General features: G+C 42.0%; 1 protein-coding gene across 1 annotated transcript; it reads right to left on the reverse strand.

The window, feature by feature from the left end:
- Positions 1-8,936: 8,936 nt before the first annotated feature.
- Positions 8,937-24,340, reverse strand: CARTPT (CART prepropeptide). The gene is made up of 3 exons (XM_073624394.1): positions 24,176-24,340; positions 19,763-19,846; positions 8,937-9,300 (listed from the first exon to the last, which is right to left on the reverse strand). The coding sequence occupies exons 1-3, from the start codon at positions 24,326-24,328 to the stop codon at positions 9,193-9,195; spliced, it is 345 nt and encodes a 114-aa protein (XP_073480495.1). The 5' UTR covers positions 24,329-24,340; the 3' UTR covers positions 8,937-9,192.
- Between the last annotated feature and the right edge of the window lie 202 nt (positions 24,341-24,542).

The raw sequence follows: 24,542 nt of genomic DNA on the forward strand, positions 1-24,542 counted from the left end.
GGTCATTTCCGCTGGTCATACAGTTCAAGTACTCGGCTGGCTGCCATTCAAAAGGAATGAAACCTGCCCACCAACCGCCTCATTTGTGACATGCCCACCAGGTGGAACTCAACGTTGGCAATGCTGCAGCGGCTGCACACACAGCAGAGGGCCATCAATGAGTACCTGTGCGAGTATGGCACCAGGACAGGGTCTGGGGAACATTTTGCCATGCCAGTGGCTACTGATCAAGGATGCATGCACTGTCCTGTAACCATTTGAGGAGGCCACAGCGGTGGTGAGCAGTGACAATGCATGCATCGGTGACACTGTCCCTCTAGTCTTCCTGCTGGAGCACATGCTTCGTGGAATCATGGACAGGGCACTTGAGGCAGAACAGCGGGAGGAAGAGGAGGACTTCCTTTCCTCTTAAAGCCCCCTTTATCCAGATAGCATTCCTGCGGGCGGCCAAACACACAGGAAGAAGAGGAGGAGGAGGATTGTGTCAGCATGGATGTAGAGGATAACACTCAGCAGCAGTCTTCAAGGGATGGTTTTCAGTCCCCAGATACCCAAGGAGTTGTACGTGGCTGGGAGGAGGTAGTTACGGATAATGTGATCCTTAGTGACCCAGGGGACTCAGAATTGAATGCCTCTGCAAACTTACACTGCATGGCCTCCCCGATTCTGCAAAGCCTGCAAAAGGACCCTATGATTCGTGGTATCAAAGAGAGGGATCATTACTGGATGGCAACCCCTCTTGATCCACGTTACAAGGGTAAAGCTGCAGAACTCATCCTGCCTTCGCAGAGGGAGTAGAGGTTGAAACATCTTCAGGATACCTTGAAGAAAGGTTTGTGTAATGCATTTCCAGACCCTGGGAGGTTACCATTTCCTGGTGCTGGACAACGTGTTGCTGAGGCTTCATTCAGCCAGAGGAAGAGCGGTAAAGAAGGTGGCTGGCTGACCGATGCCTTTAAACATATTTTCAGTCCTTACTACCAAGGTCTGATCGGTTCAAGCAATCATCGCCAGCGTCTGCATTATATGGTGCAGGAATATCTAGGGGCAAGAGCAGACTTGGAGACCTTTCCAACAGAGCATCCACTGCGTTAATGATGGACCACTGGCCAGAACCTGCTCAATATGCAATCGAGCTACTGGCCTGTCTTGCATCCAGCGTGCTTTCTGAATGCACATTAAGTGCTGCTGGAGGGTTTGTAACGGATCAAAGAGTGCACCTGTCCACAGACTCCATTGATAGGCTCACATTCATAAAAATTAATCAGTCTTGGATCAGCAGTTATCAAGCACCTGATGCTGATGTAACTGATTGAATTTGCTATGGATCCGGGGTCCCTTGAAGACTGCCTATGCTGACTATCCTATTCCTCCTCAATCTTGATGATGCTAGCTTCCAACAATATTTGTGGTTTAGGGCACCACCACCCAAGGCACAATTTTTCTGTCCCTGTTTATCAGGGGCATGTAATTATAATTTTTGATATAATAGTTAAGCAGGGCCTGTTCCTGCGCCCAACAAGAGTAACTGTGAGGGTTCACAGTGTTGTGGCACCACCACCACCACCCAAGGCCCAATTTTTCTGCCCCTGTTTAACAGGGGCATGTAATTACAATTTTTGATATAATATTTCACAGCAGGGCCCATTTCTGTGCCCAACAAGAGTAACTGTGAGGGCTTACAGTGTTCTGGCACCACCACCAACACCTAAGGCAAAATTTTTCTGCAGAGTATATAGGGCAGGCCATATAGTATATGTACTGCTGTTCAAACTATATAGTGCCTGAGGGCCTGGGGGACCCCCATGCCATTTTTTTTAACCTTGGTGCGGGTTTCCCCTTAATATCCATATCAGACCTGAAGGGCCTGGCATGGATTTTGGGGGGGACATCCACGCCATTTTTTTTGGTATTTTTGGCATGGGGTTCCCCTTAATATTTATACCAGACCCAAAGGGTTTGGTAATGGACGGGGGGGGACCCACGCCGTTTTTTCAATGATTTTTATCTATATTGCCGGGAGCCGACAATACATTACAACCGTGAACAGTTTTAAATGACATTTTTTCCTTTAGAAATGTAATTTTGCTGTGTTACTGTTATAAACATGGGAAAGATGCGCTACTTTACAGGCAGACTAAGGAGACCCCCCGGCACGACATTTAAAGGAATATTTCATTTTTATTTTTTCACTTTAAGCATTATTAAAATCACTGCTCCTGATAAAAACTTCAGTTTTTAAAACTTTTTTTTGCATTGATACAAGTCTCCTGGGGCAGGACCCGGGTCCACAAACACTTTTTATGGCAATAGCATGCATATAAGCCTTTAAAATGAGCACTTTTGAGTTTCCATGTTCCTGTCCCATAGACTTTAACGGTGTTTGCACAAATTTTTTGCCTGTTCGCAAGTTCTGGTGCGAACCGAACGGGGGGGGAGGTTGTTGGGCTCATCCCTATTCCTTTACCTATGATGCAATGCATTGTTATGGAGTGAAGCTCCAGGCGAATAGCAAAAGAAATGGTGAAATAAATATACATGAAGCGCTGAACTTGCCAGCCACAGAACCTGTAATTAAATTCACATAATGTTGTGATGTAGATTTCTCTATCACACCACACAACATGGTAGTCTTATTATATGTCTTATGCTTAAGATTTGTGACCTTTATCCCTCTCTTCCTGCAGCCTGTTTATTGAGTCACCAATTGGGGGGGAGGGGAGATCTCAAGAAGGTTCAACTCTAGTGTCTCAGGTCATTTCCAGAGCTGCTAAAGGAGCAGTTGTGTTTAATGCCTGGTACACATGATGAGATTATTGGACGAATGATCGTCCATTTTTTTTTTTTGCATGCTAATCTTATATCGAAAATGAAAAGTTTACTAAAGTTATGAAAATTCTCGTAGAACAATAAAAATTCAGAAGTGATATAATGTGTTGTAGTGTGTATTAGTATTGTATTTTCGAATAACAACTGTACTGATTAAGCAAAAACCGTACGATCTGGTATCATATGAGAACAATTTTCATGCTTTTCCAATCGGATAATATCGAATGAAAGCTCTGCGCTAATGATCAGATTACATGTGAGTAAAGACCACACTCCAAGTAAATTCCTTTATTGAAAAATTAGTCCATACAACAATCGGAATAAAAAGCACAACTGCTGATGCGTTACCACTTTACTGGGGCTTAATCGTAGCCTAATGACAGATTAAAAGACAGTAGTTTATATACAAGAATCAAAAGACTTGATTATCATGCATACTAACGCCCACTCCATCATGTGGGACCAATTCGGACACTCTTGATGGTAATGGAAACAGCTGAAACTGAGATCATTCAAGAGATGTAGTAACCCTTTGTTGATAGACATCCGTTAGCAAACTGGTCACACATAAAAAACCTAAAAACAAGGAATAAAGTTGAAACATAATAGACATTTAATGTTTATATGTGTTCATATATAGGAGATGTTCCCACCAACATAAGACATATTTATAGAGCATAGTTATAGAACATGTGGAAAAAAAAAACTATATATATATATGTATATATATATGGAAAAAACATGTGAAAACACACATATATACATTAAAACTAACATCCATAATGAAACAGAAACAAAGTTTCCATGTGCATAAAACATTTCCATATGTCTAAGATGGCTAGGGGCGATCCCCCAAAGGAATGGGAGACATCCCAGTTTATATAGAATCCTTACAATGTTATGTGGGATACCGTGCTGTCAATATAATGAAGAACTGCAAAGCAGAAAACAACCAGCACAATAGTGCACAAAAAAAGACACAGAAAGGTCCAGGAGAACTACGCTATTAAAGAGGGGGTCCAAAATACTGAGCAAAACAACCTAATTATCAGATTAGTGTACGATCGATTCCAAAGCGGTATTTTTCATGCGATTTTCTGGTCGTGTATATGGGCATTTAGACAGCACCTGAGCATTACACCTGGGCAGGGGCGGCCCATGCATTTTGGGGGTGCACGGGCACCGCCCCCCCCAATCCCTGCCTCCCTATCGATGTGCCTGGCCCCTTTCAGGACACTGGATGCCTGGACTCCTATGGCAGGGTGGGACAGGGTGTTTTTTTTTTAAGCACCTGATTAGAGCCTGAGGCTCTAATAGGCTTCAAAAAAGGGTGGGCTCGGGGTGCAGAGAGTGCACTCTGATCCCACCCTGTTGTGTAACCATAGCAAATTAATTTTCGCTATTTTTACAACACAGTGCCTCCCCGCCAATCAGGAGGCAGGTGATGCCCGGCGCTTTGGCAGAAGAGGCACACACAGGGGAGGAAGCTGGAGGATCGGACTCCTCCACTGCCGCTGCTGACACAGGAGACACAGAAGCAGAGAGGACCCAACAGCCCGGTAAGTGCCAGACCTCCTCCTGCGAGTTACTGCCGGTGTGCGTGCCCTGCGCCCCGCGGAATGAAGGAGGAGAGGCATGGGAACCATGGAGGATGCAGGAGTCATTGCCTGCCCATCCCACAGCTCGCTGCCATCACCCAGATGGGGTATGTGCCAGTCTGATGGCAGGTGAGCAGGGGGGGTCACAGTGGCTGCATATTATGGGCACAGAAGCTGCATATAGTGGGCACAGAAGCTGCACATGATGGGCACAATGGCTGCATATGATGGGCACAGAAGGTGCATATAATGGGCACAGAGGCTGCATATGATTGGCACAGAAGCTGCACATGGTGGGCACACAAGCTGCATATGATTGGCACAGAAGCTGCATATGGTGGGCACAGAAGCTGCACATGATGGGCACAATGGCTGCATGTGCTGGGCACAGAAGCTGCATATGATGGGCACAGAGGCTGCATATAATGGGCACAGAAGCTGCATATGATGGGCACAGTGGCTGCATATGATGGGCACAGCAGCTGCATATGATGGACACAGTAGCTGCATATGGTGGACACAGTGGCTGCAATTGATGGCACAGTGAGGCTGCAATTGATGTTTTTCATTGTTTTTCAGAATTTTTCAGTTTGTTTGCACCCCGCCCACCCCCCAAAAAAAAATGTTGAGCACCAGCCGCCACTGTACCAGGGATACCTCAAACAGTGACAGGTGACTTGTTTAGGCAGAAACAAAATAGAGTATTTAATATCAAAGCATGAACAAAGTCAAGGCAGGTTGGTAGTCAGGGCTGATGGCAGACAAACATGGTAAGGGACAAGGGCAAGGCAGGCAAAGGCAGAAACCAAAGTAAGGCTGGCCATACAATATACAATTTTCTTGTACAGCTTTCCTTTAAATTTACCAAAACCATATAATATGAGGCCTAAACCCTTTCAATTTGTATGCAATCAGGCAAGCCCTTGAACTACATAGTTGAAGGTAAATCTAAAGAAAATTGAATAAGAAAATTGTATGGTGTATGGCCAGCTTTAGTCTACATGGTAACATCCTAAAGCACAGCCGCAGTCAAATCGGTCATAACACATACCTTTGATCAGGCACTGACTGAAGGATCTGACTTCAATTTAAGTACTGGTGTGTAGCTGCAGAGTTGTCATACTATGTATGTACTAAGCATTGTCCAGCAGATGGTGGGGGTGAGTGTGTAGCCACAGCAAGAATGTGTCCTCTACAGTGGGCTAATTGTTACACTAAGGTTCTAAAAGAAATGATTTCCAGTCTGGAGGCACCAGGTGATATTGTAAGGAGAAGAAACAAAAGTAATGGTTTTGTTTATTAAAGTGTTACTAAGCCCACAACAATAAAATCAGTCTGTATATGCAGTAAGCCATGCTTGTTATAATTCACTGTGGAAACTAAGGGTTTAATCCTGCCTATCTGTTTTTATTGTCTTCTCTGAACGGCCCCTTCTTCCACTGCCCCCAATCCATCTTCTGACAGTACAGAGCCTTGGGGCACTCTGCACATGCTCAGTTTGGTATGTATTCTTAGAGATTGTTTTTTTTTGGGGGGGGGGGGGGCGGGTGCATGTGAGCACAGGGCCAATAAGCACTGTCCAGACAGAGGGTTAGAAGTCGTGCAGGACAGTCAGAGAAGAGTGAAAACTCCTCCTACAAGCTTTAACCAGTGCTCAGCCGGACACTGATAGAAGTCACAAGACTTCTATATACTGCTGATGATGAGAAAAGGTATTAGCTATTTATTTACTAAAATAATTGCATTTCCATGTTCTGTGTACTGTGGTGCAGAGTCCTGGGTTTAGTAACACTTTAAATTGCGGATGTAGTAGATGCCTGGCATTCAGCTTATATTTAGGATCAATTTAAGTTACGTCTGAGATCACTCTGTGTTCCTTCACATGTGCTTCTGACTTTTTCTAAACTGCATAGAGCTGCTTCAAGCTGAGCTGCTTTTGTATTTCCATCCACCTTTGTGAAGAGAACAGTTGTTCTGACACATATACAAATGCCCATCTGCACAAGCACTTAGGTTGATATGTGTATTTGTTCATAACCATTACTTTAAACAGTTGAGAATACTGGATGTGCGCAGCTACACACATCCAAGAAATCCTCATCACAGTACACAGGATGTGTGTAGCACATCCATTCTTTCTGCACCTCTGCCGCATTCCCCATCCCATTTGCCAGCAATACATACAGCAGCTCCAACTGTCAAAAAAAGAACAATGTTTATCAATACTGTTTTGGGTTGAAATAAGGAGATACAAAGTAATAGTTACTTTTGTATCTGCTCATCATCTGACCATCAAAGGGAATAGCTTCCATCTGCAGATTATGTTAAAGCAACCTGGCAAGTAAAAAAAAAAAAATGTAACCATTTTCTATTTTATTAATCATTAATGTTAACTTTTTTTAGTTTTGTCACATTTAAAGTGGAACTTTAGTCAGAAGATTAAGTTCTGCTAGATGACTTCAGGCTGTGGCACTGTTTCAATCAGTACAATGCCGACTTTGCAGCACTGCACTGATTTGCAAAAGTAGTTCCTGCACTACTTTTGCTGATTTTGGGTGTGACTTCAATAGACATCTGTGCATGAAGCCGCACAGATGTTTTTCAAGATGCACCAGAAGTCGCATGGACATGCTGCTTTGAAATCATGTGGCTAAAGCGGAATTAGGCCCTCCTATCCTTTACACAACAGCCAAGGAAGCTGCTTCTGTTTGATCTGCAACTGCCATGGTGCTGCACATGTGGTTAGTTATGACACTAGACATTTAATGGTTGACAGTTTAGTTGAGGAAACAAGCAAATGTGACAGTTAGCAATCCCGGCATTCCAGGAATGTAACTGTTTTTTGAAACCATTAAATCAATGGGTTTAGTTCTGCTTTATGATTTACTGCTGTTCAAAAGCTCTGGGCTTCAGCAAAATGGCTGCCTCCAGCAAGAAGAAACAGGAACAATGATAGAGGCAATTTACAGCGCACACTATTTTTAGTAGAATAATTATTAATGTGAAATGTATTTTCCCCGCTAAAGAACATTATTTTTTATCAAGGTGTTATGGGTAAAGTTCCACGTTAACCACCTCAATATCTCGAACTATTCAGCACTGCGCCACCTTAACTGGTAATTGTGCAGTCAAGCAACGCTGTACCCAAACGAAATTGATATAATTTTTTTCACACTGCAGCTGCACACCTGGTCCTTGCCATCACGGGTCCCAGAAGACTGCGGGACCATTCACATTTTTTTTGGGGGGGGGGGGCTGGAGCTCCTTTTTAAGTTTTGAAAAGGGTGGTCTGTCAAGTTTTTGTTGCTCTATGTGCCCCCTTTGGAGAGATTAACCTTTTTATGTGACCTGATGACCACTGTGATGGGAAATTTAAAAAAAAAGGAATTCCTTTCACTTTGGGAGATTTCCTCTACCCTTCTTGTTGTACATCATGCAGTATAATATAATGTAGGATGTGCACTTTATGTTGTAATAGCCTACAAAATAACAGGGAATTCTTTACATTCATAATATTGCTAAGCCTATTGGTTGAGTACCTTGACTTTCTAAACTAGAAGCAGTTGGCAGTTATAGGCTTGTTCACAATCAGTGGCTTATTAAGCATTGAAGAATAGGATCAGCATGAAAACCAGACAACTAAAGGGTTCAGAAGTAGGTCAGCAATGGCACCCCACATATTCATTTCATAGCAGTTTTATTTTAAATGTGACACAGGATTCTACTTTGTGACCTTTGTGTCACCGCAGCTTCACACATGTAAAAAAAAAATTATTTTAAATATTTTTTGAATAAAATATTATTTTTCATTTTAAAATAAAAATAATAAATCAATCTCTCTGTAAACACATATTCAAGAATATGTGAAAAATTAAAAAATAAGAGAGCCTTTCACCCCCTAAACCTTCCTTCCTAGACACTTGCCTGTGGAAGGGGGAACAAAGCCATAGCACATTGTGAAGAAGAATTTTATAGAGCCATGTTCCTCAACCAGGGGGCTTTGACACCCTGGGGTACCCTTTGACTTCCCACAGGGTGCCACAAGCATGAGACCCAGTTTGCCCTGGATAAGAGATGGATGAAAGGACTCTGTGATCCAGGGGGGCTCTTTGGTGATGGGGGGACTCTGATGTGATAGAGATACTCTGATATTATGGGTGGGGGGAGATTCTGATGTGAAGTTAAGGTAGTTGTGTAAATTGTCCCAGGCTCCCATTGATAATTTTCCATTGATAATAAACATTTTCCTACTGCTAATTAACATTTTAGACTCGGGGTGCCTTGAGATTTTGCATATGTTTAAAGGGTGCTGTGGCAGGAAAAAAAAGTCTGAGAAAAGCTGTTATAGAGTATTTGCTTCCCCACCCCAATTTGGTTACAAGATCTAAAGCTGACAGCCCACATATTTACCACTGAAATGGATAAACTAAAAAATAGATTTTTTTTTTAAAATTTGGTAAATAGAAACAGACACTCCAACCATGGGCATTAGGTGAGAATACAAAGGTATAATAGAAAAAAAAGAAATCTTTATTACACTTTCTGCTTATATGCATTAAAATATATTTACTGACATAGAACATATAAAATCATACAATACAGAATTATAACATAAATAGAGATGTGCTTCACAGTATAGCACAATCATTGTAATGGAAATAAAAATACAATTTCATGTAAAAATCAATCAGTCGGAGGGCCTCTGTGTATCAGGCTCTCTTTAGGATGTCAGCTGGAAAGGTGGTCTGAGTAGAGGAGATGGAAATCATAAACACTTTAGGAGGAATGTATTACAAGAAGTCCTTCGAGGGCAGTCACAGAGTTTTCCAATCCGTGGTCCTTTCCTGACAGCACACTGCTCTCCTGCGTCACACTGCAATGACAACACAGGCGTTACATTCAGGATCACAGGGACCATTTACAAACTACAGCTTACAACATTTTAATATGTCGGCGAATCCAAATATAAAGTTGCCATTTACTGATTTCACATGCCAAAGCAATGTCTTCTGTACTGGATGTGCCTTTTATTCATGTTGTGTCTCAATACACCTAAATTACCTGGTGATCCTGCACAAGCATTAAAGTCTTTCAAGCTATTTTCCCAGCAGCTTGACTCCCCCTGCTCCCCCTCCCAGCAGTACCTAATAGTCTTCTAATCTCAACACAGAAAATGAGCTCTGTATAAATTGCTCACAGTGACTACAGATACAGAAATTAGTTTGCTAATTTACTGCTTGTTAAAATAAATGAATATTTCAATGCCCATAGCTTGACCACAAATTCACTTTAACCAAAGAGGAAGTAAACCCTGATGGGTTTTAATTCCTCTTTTTCTCGCCGCTGCAGCCTGCAAATGAAAAGCATAATGGGCTAGTATGCATCGCATACTAGCCCATTATGTGCCACTTACCTGCAAAAGAATCCAGCCCTCTAAATAAGGAGTGGCCATCCACCAAACCCACTTTTTGGAGATGGTCCTGCCCAGACCCTGCCTCTAATTATGTGGGGACTGACCACTCATGACCCCAATCCCTGAAATGAATGCCTTTTTGGGTTCCTGTACATGTGGAATAACTCAAATAAGGTTGATGCTGTTGATTCTGGAACATGGCCTTAGTGGGACGGAGGGCCAGGATGCGTGACTGTTGGTATCTTTGCTACAGTCACATAAAGAAATTACTTTAGGCCGGGTTCACACTATTGCGAATTGGATGCGAGATCACTGCATCCAATTCCCAATAGCAGGAGAATGTGACCGCCTCTCTATGGAGCCAGTTAACATATCTCTGATGCGGCTCCAGTGCGAATAAGCACAGGAGCCCTGTGCATCTTTTGGTCCATTTCAGGTCCAAATTCAACCCAAAATTCAGGCTGAAAATGGGACCTGAAACGGTGATCCAGGACACACAGGACCCCTGCTGGGAGCCGCATCGGCATTAGGTGTGAATAGGGTTGCCACCTCATCCCTTTAAAACCGAACACATATTAATTACAAAGGTTCTGTGGCTGATTAAGGTGATAATTAAACCCACTTAGTGCCTTATCTGCATTAATTCATGTGTGTTTGGGTTTAAAGGGATGAGGCGGCAACACTAGGTGTGAACTGAGCCCCAAAGTGAACCGGTGCCCAAACTATGCACACTAAGGTATTTTCATATTCTGGAGAAGCCGCAAAATCACATTAAAGCTTCATTCACACCTGTGCATTCACCTGCGCCAAAGCACAGTACCATTCGATGTAGTGCAGTACACTTTTTAAAATGGATCAGGCACTTTTCCTGTGATGCACAGAACTGCACAAAAAAGCATGCGCTCAACCTCACACTTGCATAGCGTGAATGGAGCCTAAGACAAGCCCACACTCACCTCTGTAGCTATAAGCATCATGAAGAAATTTGTCTTTAATGTTCACAAAATAAATACTGAAATCTTAATTTTATTTTCCTATTCATTTTCTATAGCCCCAGAATCTTGGCAGCCTGCCAATGTAAACAAACAGCAGGTGTTTCCAAAGCCTTGTTCCACAGGGCGTACTAGAGTTTTTGTTGTGATCTTTTTGTTGTGATGTTTGAGGATATTTGAGAATTAATTACCTCACACTACAAGTAGCTAGAGAGGTCAGGGATGGATTGCCTTAAAAGACAAGTATGGGATTGAAAAAAAAACAAATTTTTAGCCCTGGTTCACATTGGAGCGATTTGACATGTCAAAACGCATGCCAAATCGGCGGCAAATGCCGGCAATGGCACCGACCGAATTGGTGCTACGCTGACTTTGCGGCAACGCACCGATTCCCAAAAGTAGTTTCTGTACTACTTTTGGCGAATTCAGGTGCCATTTCTATTGACATCTGTGCTGCAACCTGTACAGATATCTCTGAAATCGCCCCCGAAATCGGGACTGACATGCGGGAATAAAATCGTGCGAGTTCAGCTGAACTCGCACGATTTCATTCCCGCTGTCAGTGCGAACCAGAGTAGTTGGTTACTTAGGTAGATCCAGCATCGGTCCAATGCTACATTTAACCCTCACTGCCTCTAAGGCCTCGTACACATGGTTTGATTGTTGTACGACCGAACGTCTGATTTTTGTCAAAACCGCATGTGCAGGATTTTGTCTGGCATACAAATTGTCGTTTGACAACACACGAACGTTAGTGACTTACTATGAGAGTATAAAGAGGAAGTTAATTTCTCAAGCGCCACCCTTTGGGCCCCTTCTGCTAATTTCATGTTAGTAGAAGTTTGGTGAGCATTGATTTGGGAATTTCAGATTGTACAAAACAAATGCCTTTTAAAATACCTTTTGGCATAACTACATCAGTATCACCAGCAAAGCAGCTTCATTATTATCCCATTAAAGAACATGAGAATGTGCGCTGCATTTTGACATTTCATCAATTGTCACGTCACGAATGTTAATTCTAGATCACGAACAGTGGTTTACAAGACCAAACTCTTCCCGGTCGTTCCCTGATTCCGTTGATGCGTGTTTGTACTTTCGACTTTTGTGTGATGATTTCTGTATTGCCCCATCCAAAAAATCAGACATTGAGTTCACATCCCACAAACATTTTATTGCATGCACAAGCTTTTATCTGAAGAAAAAGTCAAATTGGCTTTTCAAAGCACCATACTAAGGATCTGAAAAACCTCAGACAGCTCGTCTTACGAATTTTCCCTTCTGATTTTCGTATCGTGTGTGTATGAGGCTTAAAGCCTCGTACACACGGTACGATTGTTGGCCAACCGAGCGTCTGATTTTTGTCAAAAGGGCTTGTGCCAGGATCTTGTCTTGCATACTACCGGTACACAATTGTCGTGCCACAAACATGAACGAAGTGACGTACTACAAGGAATTTCAGCTGTTGAGCGCCACTCTTTCACCCCTTCTGCTAATTTCGTGTTTGGTGAGCATTTATTCTGAGCATGCGTGTTTGTACTTTCGACTTTTGTGTGACGGATTTGTGTACTGACCATATGAAAATCAAGCTGTTGTCCACCAAAAATTTACTAGCCTCTCATCCAACATTTGTTGGCCGAAAATTGGACAACAATTGTCAAAAGGAGCATACTAACGGTAAGATTTTAGGACAACAGTCTGTCAGCAGACAATCCCCTGCCAACAATCGTACCGCGTGTACGAGACTTTAAATGAAATGTTGGATTTCAGGCTGTTGGCGGACAATCTGACCGTGTGTATGCTCCATTGGACAATTGTTGTTGGACTTTCCGCCAACAAATGTTGGCTAGCAGGTTTTCAAAATTTGTGTTGTCGGATTTTCCGATCATGTGTACACAAGTCTGCCGGACAAAAGTCCAAAGTACAAACACGCATGGTCGGAAGCAGAAGCGGTCAGTCTTGTAAACTAGCATTTGTAATGGAGAATTAACATTCGTGACGTGGCAAATTTTGAAATCTCGAAATGCAGCGCACAATTCTCTTCTTCTTTAATGGGATAATAATGATGCTGCTTTGCTGGTGATATTGATGGAGTTATTGCAAACGAATTTTCAAAGGCTTTTTTTTTTCTAGTGATATCAAGAATAATATTATTATGTTTTTTTTTTTTTTTTATTTGTTCAAGTTACTACAACACAATTATCCCGTGGTTTATAAGATCAAAGATACAACTATGTTGGTGTCCCTTGTCAATTTTACATTGTATTTTTTTAAATGTAACTGCCTACTCCCAAGCTGTCATTTGAAGTAAAACACATAGCCAAGTATTATTCTAAACAATTTTTTTATTGTGCATTAAAAAAAATATATAAAATAAAATTAGACATGCTATCTGCCAATAGAACTTAACCAAAAAGTGTATTCTATGCATCCATAAATATAGAAAATATACCAAATCACTTCTTAGATTGTAAGCTCTAAGGAGCAGGGCCCTCTGATTCCTACTGTATCAAAGTGTATTGTATTTGTACTGTCTACCCTCAAGTTGTAAAGCGCTACGTAAACTGTTGGCGCTATATAAATCCTGTATAATAATAATAATAATAATAGAAAACATACCAAATCAAATCATTATTCAACCAAAAAAATAATGTCAAAGCAATAACTCCAAGGCCAATAATAAATAACACGTTATCTCCTCCGATTCCGCAACATGTCTGGTTGACGAAAGGCCGTTCAGAAACAAACTGAAAAGCACGAAATGAAAAGCGCAAACTGAAAAGCGCTAAATGAAAAACCCGAAAAGAAAAGCACAAATCAACACTCGCCAAACTTCTACTAAAACGAAATTGGCAGAAGGAGCCAAAAGGGTGGCGCTAAAGAGCTGAAAAACCACGTAGTACGTCTAGTACGTCACTACATTCATAATTGTTGGCCAACATTTGTGTGACTGTGTGTATACAAGACAAGTTTGAGCCAACACCCTTCGGACAAAATTCCACGGTTTTGTTGGCTGTGTGTGTTAAAATATGGACTCCTTGGGGTTGATTTACTAAAACTGGAGCATACAAAATCTGGTACAGGTGTCTGCATAGAAACCAATCAGCCTCCAGGTTTTATTGTCAAGGCTTAATCAAAGAAGATGATTTAGAAGCTGATTGGCTACCATGCACAGCTGCACCAGATTCTGAGTGCTCTAGTTTTAGTAATCCCCCACCCCTCCTTGTCTGGATTACAATAGCCAAATGAAAATTGGTTATTCTCTCCCTCTAACACATTGAGGTGCTGAGAGGTCTGTCCCTATTCTATTCCTATTCCTCTCTCTCTTCCATCTCCCTTGTCCCCCTTTCCCTCCTAATCCAAATTCTTACACCCCACCCCCCTTTACCCTGTATTTCTTTATTCCTTGCTCTCTCTTCCTTTCTACTTCCTCACTTTTTTGTACTCTGTTCCACTCTGGTTAACATCAAACTCGGTCTGTTTATGGTCTTTCATAGGCTTCTTTCTTACTTCTTACCTATCCCCTAAATACTACCACACAAGGAGATTGTCTTACCCATCACACTTTTCATGGCAACGTTTCTCACCTAAACATTCTGAATAGACTATAAGGCTCCATTCACACTAGCGCGTTTTTTGATGCATTTTGCATTTTGCAGAAATGCACGGGAATTTTTTAACATGGGTTCCTATGGAACATGTTCACATCAATGCTTTTTTGTTTCTCTGCATTTTTGGAAAGGGTCAGGGACTTTTTGTCATGCAAAATGCAGCGTTTTGCATGTAATAGAATTCAATGGACAAGCATCAAAAACACAAGTGCACCGTTTTTGCACCGTTTTTGCAGCGTTTTTGATGCGTTTTTGATGCGTTTTTGCCGTTTTTTTTTTTTTTTTTTTTTTAAACTGTAAAAAAAAACTGTAAAAAAAAAAAAACGCAAATCGCGGCAAAAACGCGGCAAAAACGCAGCAAAAACGCTGCTCAAAAACGTGGCAAGCATGAAAAAAAAACCTCCAAAAATTCTCAAAAGCAACATGCATAGGTGTGAATCGAGCCTAAGGCTCGATTCACACCTATGCATGTTGCTTTTGAGCGTTTTTGGAGGTTTTTTTTTCATGCTTGCCGCGTTTTTGAGCCGCGTTTTTGCCGCGTTTTAGCGGCGTTTTTGCCGCGTTTTTGCCGCGATTTGCGTTTTGCGTTTTTTTTTTGTTTTTTTTTTTTTCATTTTTTTTTACAGTCTTACAAAAAAATTACAAAAAAAAAATAAAATAAAAAAAAAAAAAAAACGGCAAAAACGCACCAAAAACGCACCAAAAACGCATCAAAAACGCTGCAAAAAAGGTGCACTTGCGTTTTTGATGCTTGTCCATTGAAAACCATTACATGCAAAACGCTGCATTTTGCATGAGAAAAAGTCCCCGACCCTTTCCAAAAACGCGGAGATCCAAAAAAGCATTGATGTGAACATGTTCCATAGGAACCCATGTTAAAAAATTCCCGTGCATTTCTGCAAAATGCAAAATGCATCAAAAAACGCGCTAGTGTGAATGGGGCCTAAGGCCTGGTTCAAACATATGCATTTTTTATTAGTGCGTTTTCAGTTTTTCAGAAACATACTACAGTCCATTTAATGGTTTCCTATGGGTCACGTTCACATCTGTGCATTTTATGGAAAGGGACAGGGACTTTTTTCTGGTTTTTGGTTCCATAGACTTCAATGGATCAAAAACGTATATTGAAAAACGCAAAAAGCACCTGGAATATGCAAATTGCAACCTGCATAGGTGTGAACCAGGCCTTAGGCTGGATTCATACCTATGCAGTTTTAGTGCTTTTTGCATTTTGCAGATTTGCACTACAGTCCATTTAACATGGATTCCTATGAAACACATTCTGTAGTGCAAAAAGCACTAAAAATGCATAGGTGTGAACCAGGCCTTAGGCTCCATTCACACTAGCGCGTTTTTTGATGCATTTTGCATTTTGCAGAAATGCATGGGAATTTTTTAACATGGGTTCCTATGGAACATGTTCACATCAATGCTTTTTTGTATCTCTGCGTTTTTGGAAAGGGTCAGGGACTTTTTTTCATGCAAAAAGCAGCGTTTTGCATGTAATGGATTTCAATGGACAAGCATCAAAAACGCAAGTGCACCGTTTTTGCAGCGTTTTTGCAGCGTTTTTGATGCGTTTTTGGTGCGTTTTTGCCGGTTTTTTTTTTCTTTTTTTATTTCTTTTTTTTTTTTGTAATTTTTTTTTAAGACTGTAGAAAAAAATGAAAAAAAAAAAAAAAACGCAAAACGCAAATCGCGGCAAAAACGCGGCAAAAACGCCGCAAAAACGCTACAAAAACGCTGCTCAAAAACGTGCCAAGCATGAAAAAAAAACCTCCAAAAACGCTCAAAAGCAACATGCATAGGTGTGAATCGAGCCTTAGGCAACCTCAGTAAAGATATTAATGTGCCTTTTTCTTCTATCCGCTATATGATCACTGTATGGGAAGCTTATCCCCTCCCTCATCGTTTTGTATTTGTCACTATATATACTATCTCACAAAAGTGAGTACACCCCTCATATTTTTGGAAATATTTTATTCTATCTTTTCATGTGACAACACTGAAGAAATTACACTTTGCTACAATGTAAAGTAGTGAGTGTACAGCTTGTATAACAGTGTAAATTTGCTGTCCCCTCAAAATAACTCGACACACAGCCATTAATGTCTAAACCTCTGGCAACAAAAGTGAGTACACCCCTAGGTGAAAATGTCCAAATTGGGCCAATTAGCTATTTCCCCTCCCCGATGTCATGTGACTCATTAGTGTTACAAGGTCTCAGGTGTGAATGGGGAGCAGGTATGTTAAATTTGGTGTTATCGCTCTCACTCTCTCATACTGGTCACTGAAAGTTCAACATGGCACCTCATGGCAAAGAACTCTCTGAGGAGCTGAAAAAAAGAATTGTTGCTCTACATAAAGATGGTCTAGGCTATAAGAAGATTGCCAAGACCCTGAAACTGAGCTGCAGCACGGTGGCCAAGTCCATACAGCGGCTTAACAGGACAGGTTCCACTCAGAACAGGCTTCGCCATGGTCAACCAAAGAAGTTGAGTGCACATGCTCAGCATCATCCAGAGGTTGTCTTTGGGAAATAGACTTATGAGTGCTGCCAGCATTGCTGCAGAGGTTGAAGGGGTGGGGGGGCACATGGCTTACTGGAACCATGTCCTGTGGTCTGATGAGACCAAGATAAACTTGGTTCAGATGGTGTCAAGCGTGTGTGGCAGCCACCAGGTAAGAAGTACAAAGGCAAGTGTGTCTTGCCTACAATCAAGCATGGTGGTGGGAGTGTTATGGTCTGCAGCTGCATGAGTGCTGGCGGCACTGGGGAGCTACAGCTCATTGAGGTAACCATGAATGCCAACATGTACTGTGACATACTGAAGCAGAGTATGATCCCCTCCCTTCGGAGACTGGGCCACAGGGCAGTATTTCAACATGATAACGACCCCAAACACACCTCCAAGACAACCACTGCCTTGCTAAAGAAGCTAAGGGTAAAGGTGATGGACCAGCCAAGCATGTCTCCAGACCTAAACCCTATTGAGCATCTGTGGGGTATCCTCAAACCGAAGGCAGAGGAGCGCAAGGTCTCTATTATCCACCAGCTCCGTGATGTCGCCATGGAGGAGTGGAAGAGGACTCCAGTGGTAACCTGTGAAGCTCTGGTGAACTCCATGGCCAAGAGGGTTAAGGCAGTGCTGGAAAATAAAGGTGGCCACACAAAATATTAACACTTTTGGCCCAATTTGGACATTTTCAGTTAGGGGTGTACTCACTTTTGTTGCCAGCGGTTTAGACATTAATGGCTGTGTGTTGAGTTATTTTGAGGGGACATTAAATTTACACTGTTATACAAGCTGTACACTCACTACTTTACATTGTAGCAAAGTGTCATTTCTTCAGTGTTGTCACATGAAAAGATATAATAAAATATTTACAAAAATGTGTGTGTGTATGTATATATATATATGTGTGTGTGTATATATATATATGTGTGTGTGTATATATATATATATATATATATATATATATATATATATATATATATATATATATATATATATGTGTGTGTATATATATATATATATATATATATATATATACACACACAGGGCTTTTTTCAGCGGAATCACGGGAGAATGCAGTTTCGGCACCTCCAGCACTGAATGTATGTAATTTTGTGATTTTGTGTGAGGGTCCATTGTTGCTGGGGGGTCTTATGTTGCTGGAAGGGATCTACTGTTGAGGGAGAGGTCTATTTTTACTGGCTGCTGGGGGACCTATTGATGCTGGCTGCTGGGAGATCTGTTGTTGCTGTTGGGAGGGGGGGTCTAATGTTGCTTGGGTGGATATTTTGTTACTGGGTGTGATATTTTGTGGTGGGTGGTTCACTGTTGCTGCAGGGAATCTTTTGTTGTTGGGGTGGAGTGCATTGTTGTGTGGGGATCTATTGCTGGGATTCTATTGTTTCTGGCTGCTGGGGATCTATTTTACTGCTTTTCTTTTTATCATTAACATGTTCCATTCAAATGATTTAGCACCACAAAATGATACTTGGTTCTGTACTCTCTAAAAGGGGGCAGAACTGGTAGGTGGGTAGGGGGTGGAATCAAGGGACGGTGGTCAGAGGTGGATAGGGGCAGAGACAGGCGTATAACACGCACTGGCGTATAACACGCACCCCAAGTTTAGGAGGGAATTTTAAGGAAAAAAACTTTTAGGAGGGGAGCTTAAGGAAAAAAAACTTACATTTAAATGCCCATCAATGCAGCCTTATCAGTGTCCATCTGCAGCCTTGTCCATCATTGCATAATAATCAGTGACCATTTGAAGCCATTTGCAGCCATTTGCCCAGTGCCATTTGCAGCCATTTGCCATTTGCCCTGTGTCCTTTTCAGCCATTTGCCCTGTGTCATTTGCAGCATGTAATTTAAAATTACCACGGCCGCCGAGATAGACAGAGCCTGTGTACTCAGCTGTACTCGGCTCGTCTCGCAGTCCCGCCCAGTCCTGCCCCTTGGCCCGGCTCCTATGATGGACATAGCGCAGGTCCAATGGCGGGACTGGACGGGACTGCGAGCGGAGCCGAGCCTAGCCGAGTACACAGTACCGATTGGTCTTTTTCGGCAGCGCTTGCAGTCCCCTCAGAGACAGCAGGGAGGCGGGCGAGTGGAGCCGAGCCGAGTGTCTTTTTCGGCAGCGCTCGCTCCTCTTCCCCTCAGAGACAGCAGGGAGGTGGGACTGCGAGCCGAGTCTTTTTTGGCTGCGCTCGCTCTTTTTCGGTGCCACTCGCTCCTCTTCCTCTCACAGACAGTGGGGATTGGCGTATAACACGCACGCACGATTTTCCCCTGATTTTAAGGGGAAAAAAGTGCGTGTTATACACCGATAAATACGATATATACACACTGCATTTAAATTCTGTGTAATTCTCTGACATTAGTTATAAGCCTTCCCACTCTAAATAAAAAAAAACAAAAGAAAAGTTTCCCTTTAGTTCTGCTTTAATTATGTCTCTTGTTTTGTCATTTCCTAATGTTTGAGACATGCACAAATGCCTTTCATTTGGAAATGTATCTATGACATTATTTATCCCCATTAGTCCTGCTCAGATTATTTACCAATCTATGATCATCAGGCGGAGATGTAAGTCAGTACAACAAATTGATGCACACTGTTAAATGTAAATACTTAAAAACAATGAAAACAGAATTTTGTACAATGTGACAGCCCACATTGACTATGATGCCATGCATTATTAGTAGTAATAGTTGCAATAATAATAATTGCCAATAAACACGTTGATTTATTGCATAAAGCAGTGGTATCTGTACATTGCAAACTAACAAGCTAACGCACATCACTTACCATGGGTACCTGTCCATATTTCTTTTCAAATAATGGAAGTCTTTTGTTTTTAAGTTTTTCTAGCACTTCTTGCAAAGCATCAATCTGAAAGAACAATGTAATATTATTACCAGAAAAGGAATGCTTGGGTAATACAGCCATTGTTGTACCAGCTCCCTACATAATGTTCACATAGAAGATGGTTAGTGTTGAAATGTTAGATTTGGACTGCAATCACAACTCCTATTTTTTTATGTACACAAATCTACACATTTAGAGGTACTGACAAGGAGATAACACTGTTCCTAAAGATTTCTGCACAGTGATCACTGATATGGGCAAGTATAGATCTCACTATAGACACTAGACAGATGAATCTAGGGGAAAAGTCCAACTGGATTGGATACTTACTACTGTTTCTCCAAGACAAGACTGAGTCTGATCAATGCATAGACCTGTGCAGTATCAGAAGTGTGTCTGTACACTTGTATGTGCAAAGATCAATAATGTTTGCCAGTTCCATAATGCATTCTGCCCTTATTGCGAATTTACTTCTATGCAGCTGTAGTCTGTAATGGCACTGAGCATCTATTTTCATGAATATACACACACATAGATAGATAGATAGATAGATAGATAGATAGATAGATAGATAGATAGATAGATAGATAGATAGATAGATAGATAGATAGATAAAATATTACACACACATTTAGAAATATTTATATTTCTGCATCAGACTTCATTGAAAATCACCATATCAGGGGTACACAAACAAACAAATCCAACATAAAGCTAATATCCTTGTCTCTCTCAAGCTTTCAATAACAGCCTATTATTTTGGACACAGAGGTGTACACATATGTACAAAACCCAGCAATAACCTGCCTTCTTCTGAAAATGCTAATTGTCTGTCCATTTGGCTAACCTAGAACACTTACAAAGATCAGGAGTCCTTAGCTGCTTATCTGTTCCAGGTCAGAGACCTATACTGTTTATACAATACGGTCAGCATGGCAGCCAGGCAAATAGAATTTGCAGAAGGAGAACTTAAAAAGGCAGCATACAAATACTTTGATGATAGAAGAGGTTGCACTAGACCAGCCTTTCTCAACCTTTTTACCCCTGAGGAATCCTTAAAATGATTTCCAGGTCTCTTGGAACCCCAATCAATAATTGGGGGTCGATGCGAAGGGATGCCTATTACTACAGTTGGGCAAATGCCCCCCTTACAGTGTTGATCTGATTGTCACCCTTATAAACAGCTAAAAAGGTCTCTGGTATCATGCTACTGGCTCTGCCAAGTAGTATCGTCTTTGAAACCACACAGGCACTATTTAAGCCTATCTCCAGGGAAAGTAAAAATCCTCCCTTGCAGTGGGGCTGCTCCCTTGCTGAAAGGGTTAAATTCTTGTTTAGGTCCGAGGCTCCATTCACACCAAGAGCGCATTGGGAAGCCTATTCATTTCAATGAGTTGCCCTATGCGTGAGAAATGTGCAATAGAAGTCCCAAGCCATTTTTCAAAATTGCGCCAAACCGAACTACTTGGTGCTGTGACACAATGTTTTTTGGTGCATGCAAAAACCCATGCCTTAGCAGATGTGTGAGGGGAGCCATAAACAATTAAACCCCTTTCACAATGAGGTGCTTTTCAGACGCTTTTGTGTTAAAAAATCGCCTGAAAAGCTCGCGAAAACCTATTTCCATTAAAATAGCGCTGCTTTACTGCCTACACCCAGGCGCTTTGAGTGTAAAAGTACTCTAAGATCAATGAATACTCTCAAACTGGGGCGGTGTGCTGGCTGGGAGGTGAAAAAAGTCCTGCAAGCAACATCTTTGGAGTGCTTCAAAAAGCGCCTCAAAAACGCCCCCTTCATTGAAATGAATGAGATGCGATTCAAAAGCCCATGAAAAGCACTTCAAAAGCGCTTCTTTTGAGTTATGTGACCGTAAAAAAAAGCGCCACGCTAACACCGCAAGAGTGCTGCTAAAGCGCAGCAAAAACGCCAGACGTTTCATGGGCAGTTTTCGAGCGCCTCAGTGTGAAAGGGGTCTTAATGGCATCAATGCACATCTGCTAAAGAGCAGCACATTTCTGTGCGTGTCAGAATCAGAAAAGAGCAGAATTTTTTGCACATTTCCAGCATGCACAAGGTGTGAACCTAATATTTGGGATCAGGAATAGCAGTTTTACTTACCTGATTCTCTGCTCCCCTATGCTTATGGCACTAAAGTTTTCCTTGGCATTCTCATATCCATTGCAGGGCTTTGGGCTCTGCATTGTTTGTGAATATGTTAGAGAACCTGCAAAAAGGGGGCTGAGGGGAGCGGTCTAATGCCCTGTACACACGGTCGGATTTTCCAATGGAAAAAGTGTGATCGGATCGTGTTGTTGGAAATTCCGATCGTGTGTGGGCTCCATCGGACTTTTTCCGTCGGAATTTCCGACACACAAAGTTTGAGAGCAGGCTATAAAATTTTCCCACAGCAAAATCCGATCGTGTGTACACAAATCCGATGCACAAAGTGCCATGCATGCTCAGAATAAATTAAGAGACGAAAGCTATTGGCTACTGACCCGTTTATAGTCCCGACGTATGTGTTTTACGTCACTGCGTACAGAGCGATCGGATTTTCCGACAACTTTGTGTGACCGTGTGTATGCAAGACAAGTTTGAGCCAACATCCGTCAGAAAAAATCCATTGATTTTGTTGTCTGAATGTCTGATCAATGTCCAATCGTGTGTACAGGGCATTACAGTGCAGAGGGAGCCTGCAATAGTGGAGGATTAGGTAAGGATACTACTTTTCCCCACTCCTATACCTAAACGAGCATTTAAGGTAGTATTAAAACCCAAAAGCAAAAAATTAGATATGATGGCTGCATTAGTTTCCTTTTTTTAGGCTCTTTCTTCTATATTCACCTGTTGAGTCTGTTGTTTTTTACAAGCTCAAACTCTCCAGCAGAATATATCAGTTTACAGGGATGGGACAAACACTTAACAAAGATAGGGGTAATTAAAATGATAAGCTTTTATTTATTCATGCAAAACTTGTATCCCAAAAGGGAAAAACTGTTTGCTGTAACTATAAAATGTGAGCTGGAGTTTGGCTTCAATTTGTTAGTGCATCTAAATCTGCTAATACATTTAACACTGTCCTCTCGCCCCCAGACTAACAATGCTGCTGTCTGCTGTGCCTCCTGTGTTCAGGCTTCCAGAGTGCTTTCTCATTAATACAGGAGGTGTGTTACTAGCCAGATCACCAGGAGAAAACAGAGGGGGGGGGGGAGAAAAAGAATAGAAGACTAATGCAGCCACCACATCTAATGACTGGTAAGCTGCAATATATTACCTTTTTGGTTTTGGGTTTAATAGGGCTTTAAAGAGGAAGTAAACCCTGATGGGTTTTACTTCCTTTTTTTCCCCTTGCTTTCCCCTGCAAAGTAAAAGCATAATGGGCTAGTATGCATCGCATACTAGCCCATTATGTGGCACTTACCTGCAAACGAAGCCTGCGTTGTCCCCGCTGGTGGCCACATCCATCTTCGCCCCTCTTCCCTCCGGGGCCACGGACTCCGACTTTGTGACTGTCCGGAGTCACGTGACATCACTCCTGCGCACATGCGCTGTCAGTCACGGAACTTGCTAGTGAAGAAACGGCACGAAGAGACGTTTCTTCACAGTGCATGTGCGAATGACGTCGGCGCAAGCATATATGGTAAATATCTCCTAAATTGTGCACGTTTAGGAGATATTTACAGTACCTACAGGTAATCCTTATTATAGGCTTACCTGTAGGTACAAGTGGTGTAACAGGGTTTACAACCACTTTAATCCTTGCAGTGCAGGGGGTAGCCCCAGTGAAAGGGACCATTTCTACTTTTCCAGGAGTTCAAGTGATTGTAAGGTTTCGTTTTTTATTTTTTTTAAATAACAAACATGTCATACTTACCTCCACTGTGCAGTTCGTTTTGCACAGAGTTGCACAGAGGGGGGACGGTCAGTGACAGAATTTTTTATCACCTTAATGTATAGGATGCATTAAGGTGAAAAAATATGAGAGTTTACAACCCCTTTTCAGCTTTAAAAGGGAGGTCAAACAGCCACAAGTCAGGGAAGCCCTGGAGAGACTCTAGTTGGAGCACTAGACACCCCTTCTCTTGGACTCACAACTACATAATTACAAAAATATAAATACACATAGGATAACTACATAATAACAATAATATAAATATACATAGAATAGAAAGACATAGGGGTTCCAGGTAGAGGCTAACCTCACATGTCTCCCCTAAAGAAACACAAAGTGTCATTCTTACATTGCACCCACCACCTTCTTCTGAACATTCACTCTTGTACATCTTATATCTCTGTAGATAGTTCCTGGGGTCACACATAGACCTAGAAGTCCCAGTCCTACATGGTACCTACCAGCTCCTTCTCGTGCACGCTGTTGTCTATGGGGGAGTAGAAGTCCAGCGATCTGGTCTCCATGTAGTCGGTCTCCTCGCAGCTGGCTCGGAATACCAGCAGGAGGAATGTAGAGCTGAGTAGAGTGAAGAGGGGGCGGCGGGTGCTGTCCATGGTGCTGAATCCTCTCCCAGTCTGCGGAGGAGAACATTTATACTGGAGACTGGCCAACCTCCACTGACATCACAGACCAGGACCCCCCACCCCAGGAGGACACAGACCAGGACCCCCCCAGGGAGGACACATCACACTCATTCTACAAATACATCACCAGCCTCCAATAGTCACCATTAGGATCGATATTTCTGCTCACAGAATTTCTGCAGAC

This window comes from Aquarana catesbeiana, linkage group LG01 (genome assembly GCF_042186555.1).
Source record: "Aquarana catesbeiana isolate 2022-GZ linkage group LG01, ASM4218655v1, whole genome shotgun sequence".
In the NCBI taxonomy this organism is placed as follows: domain Eukaryota; kingdom Metazoa; phylum Chordata; class Amphibia; order Anura; family Ranidae; genus Aquarana; species Aquarana catesbeiana.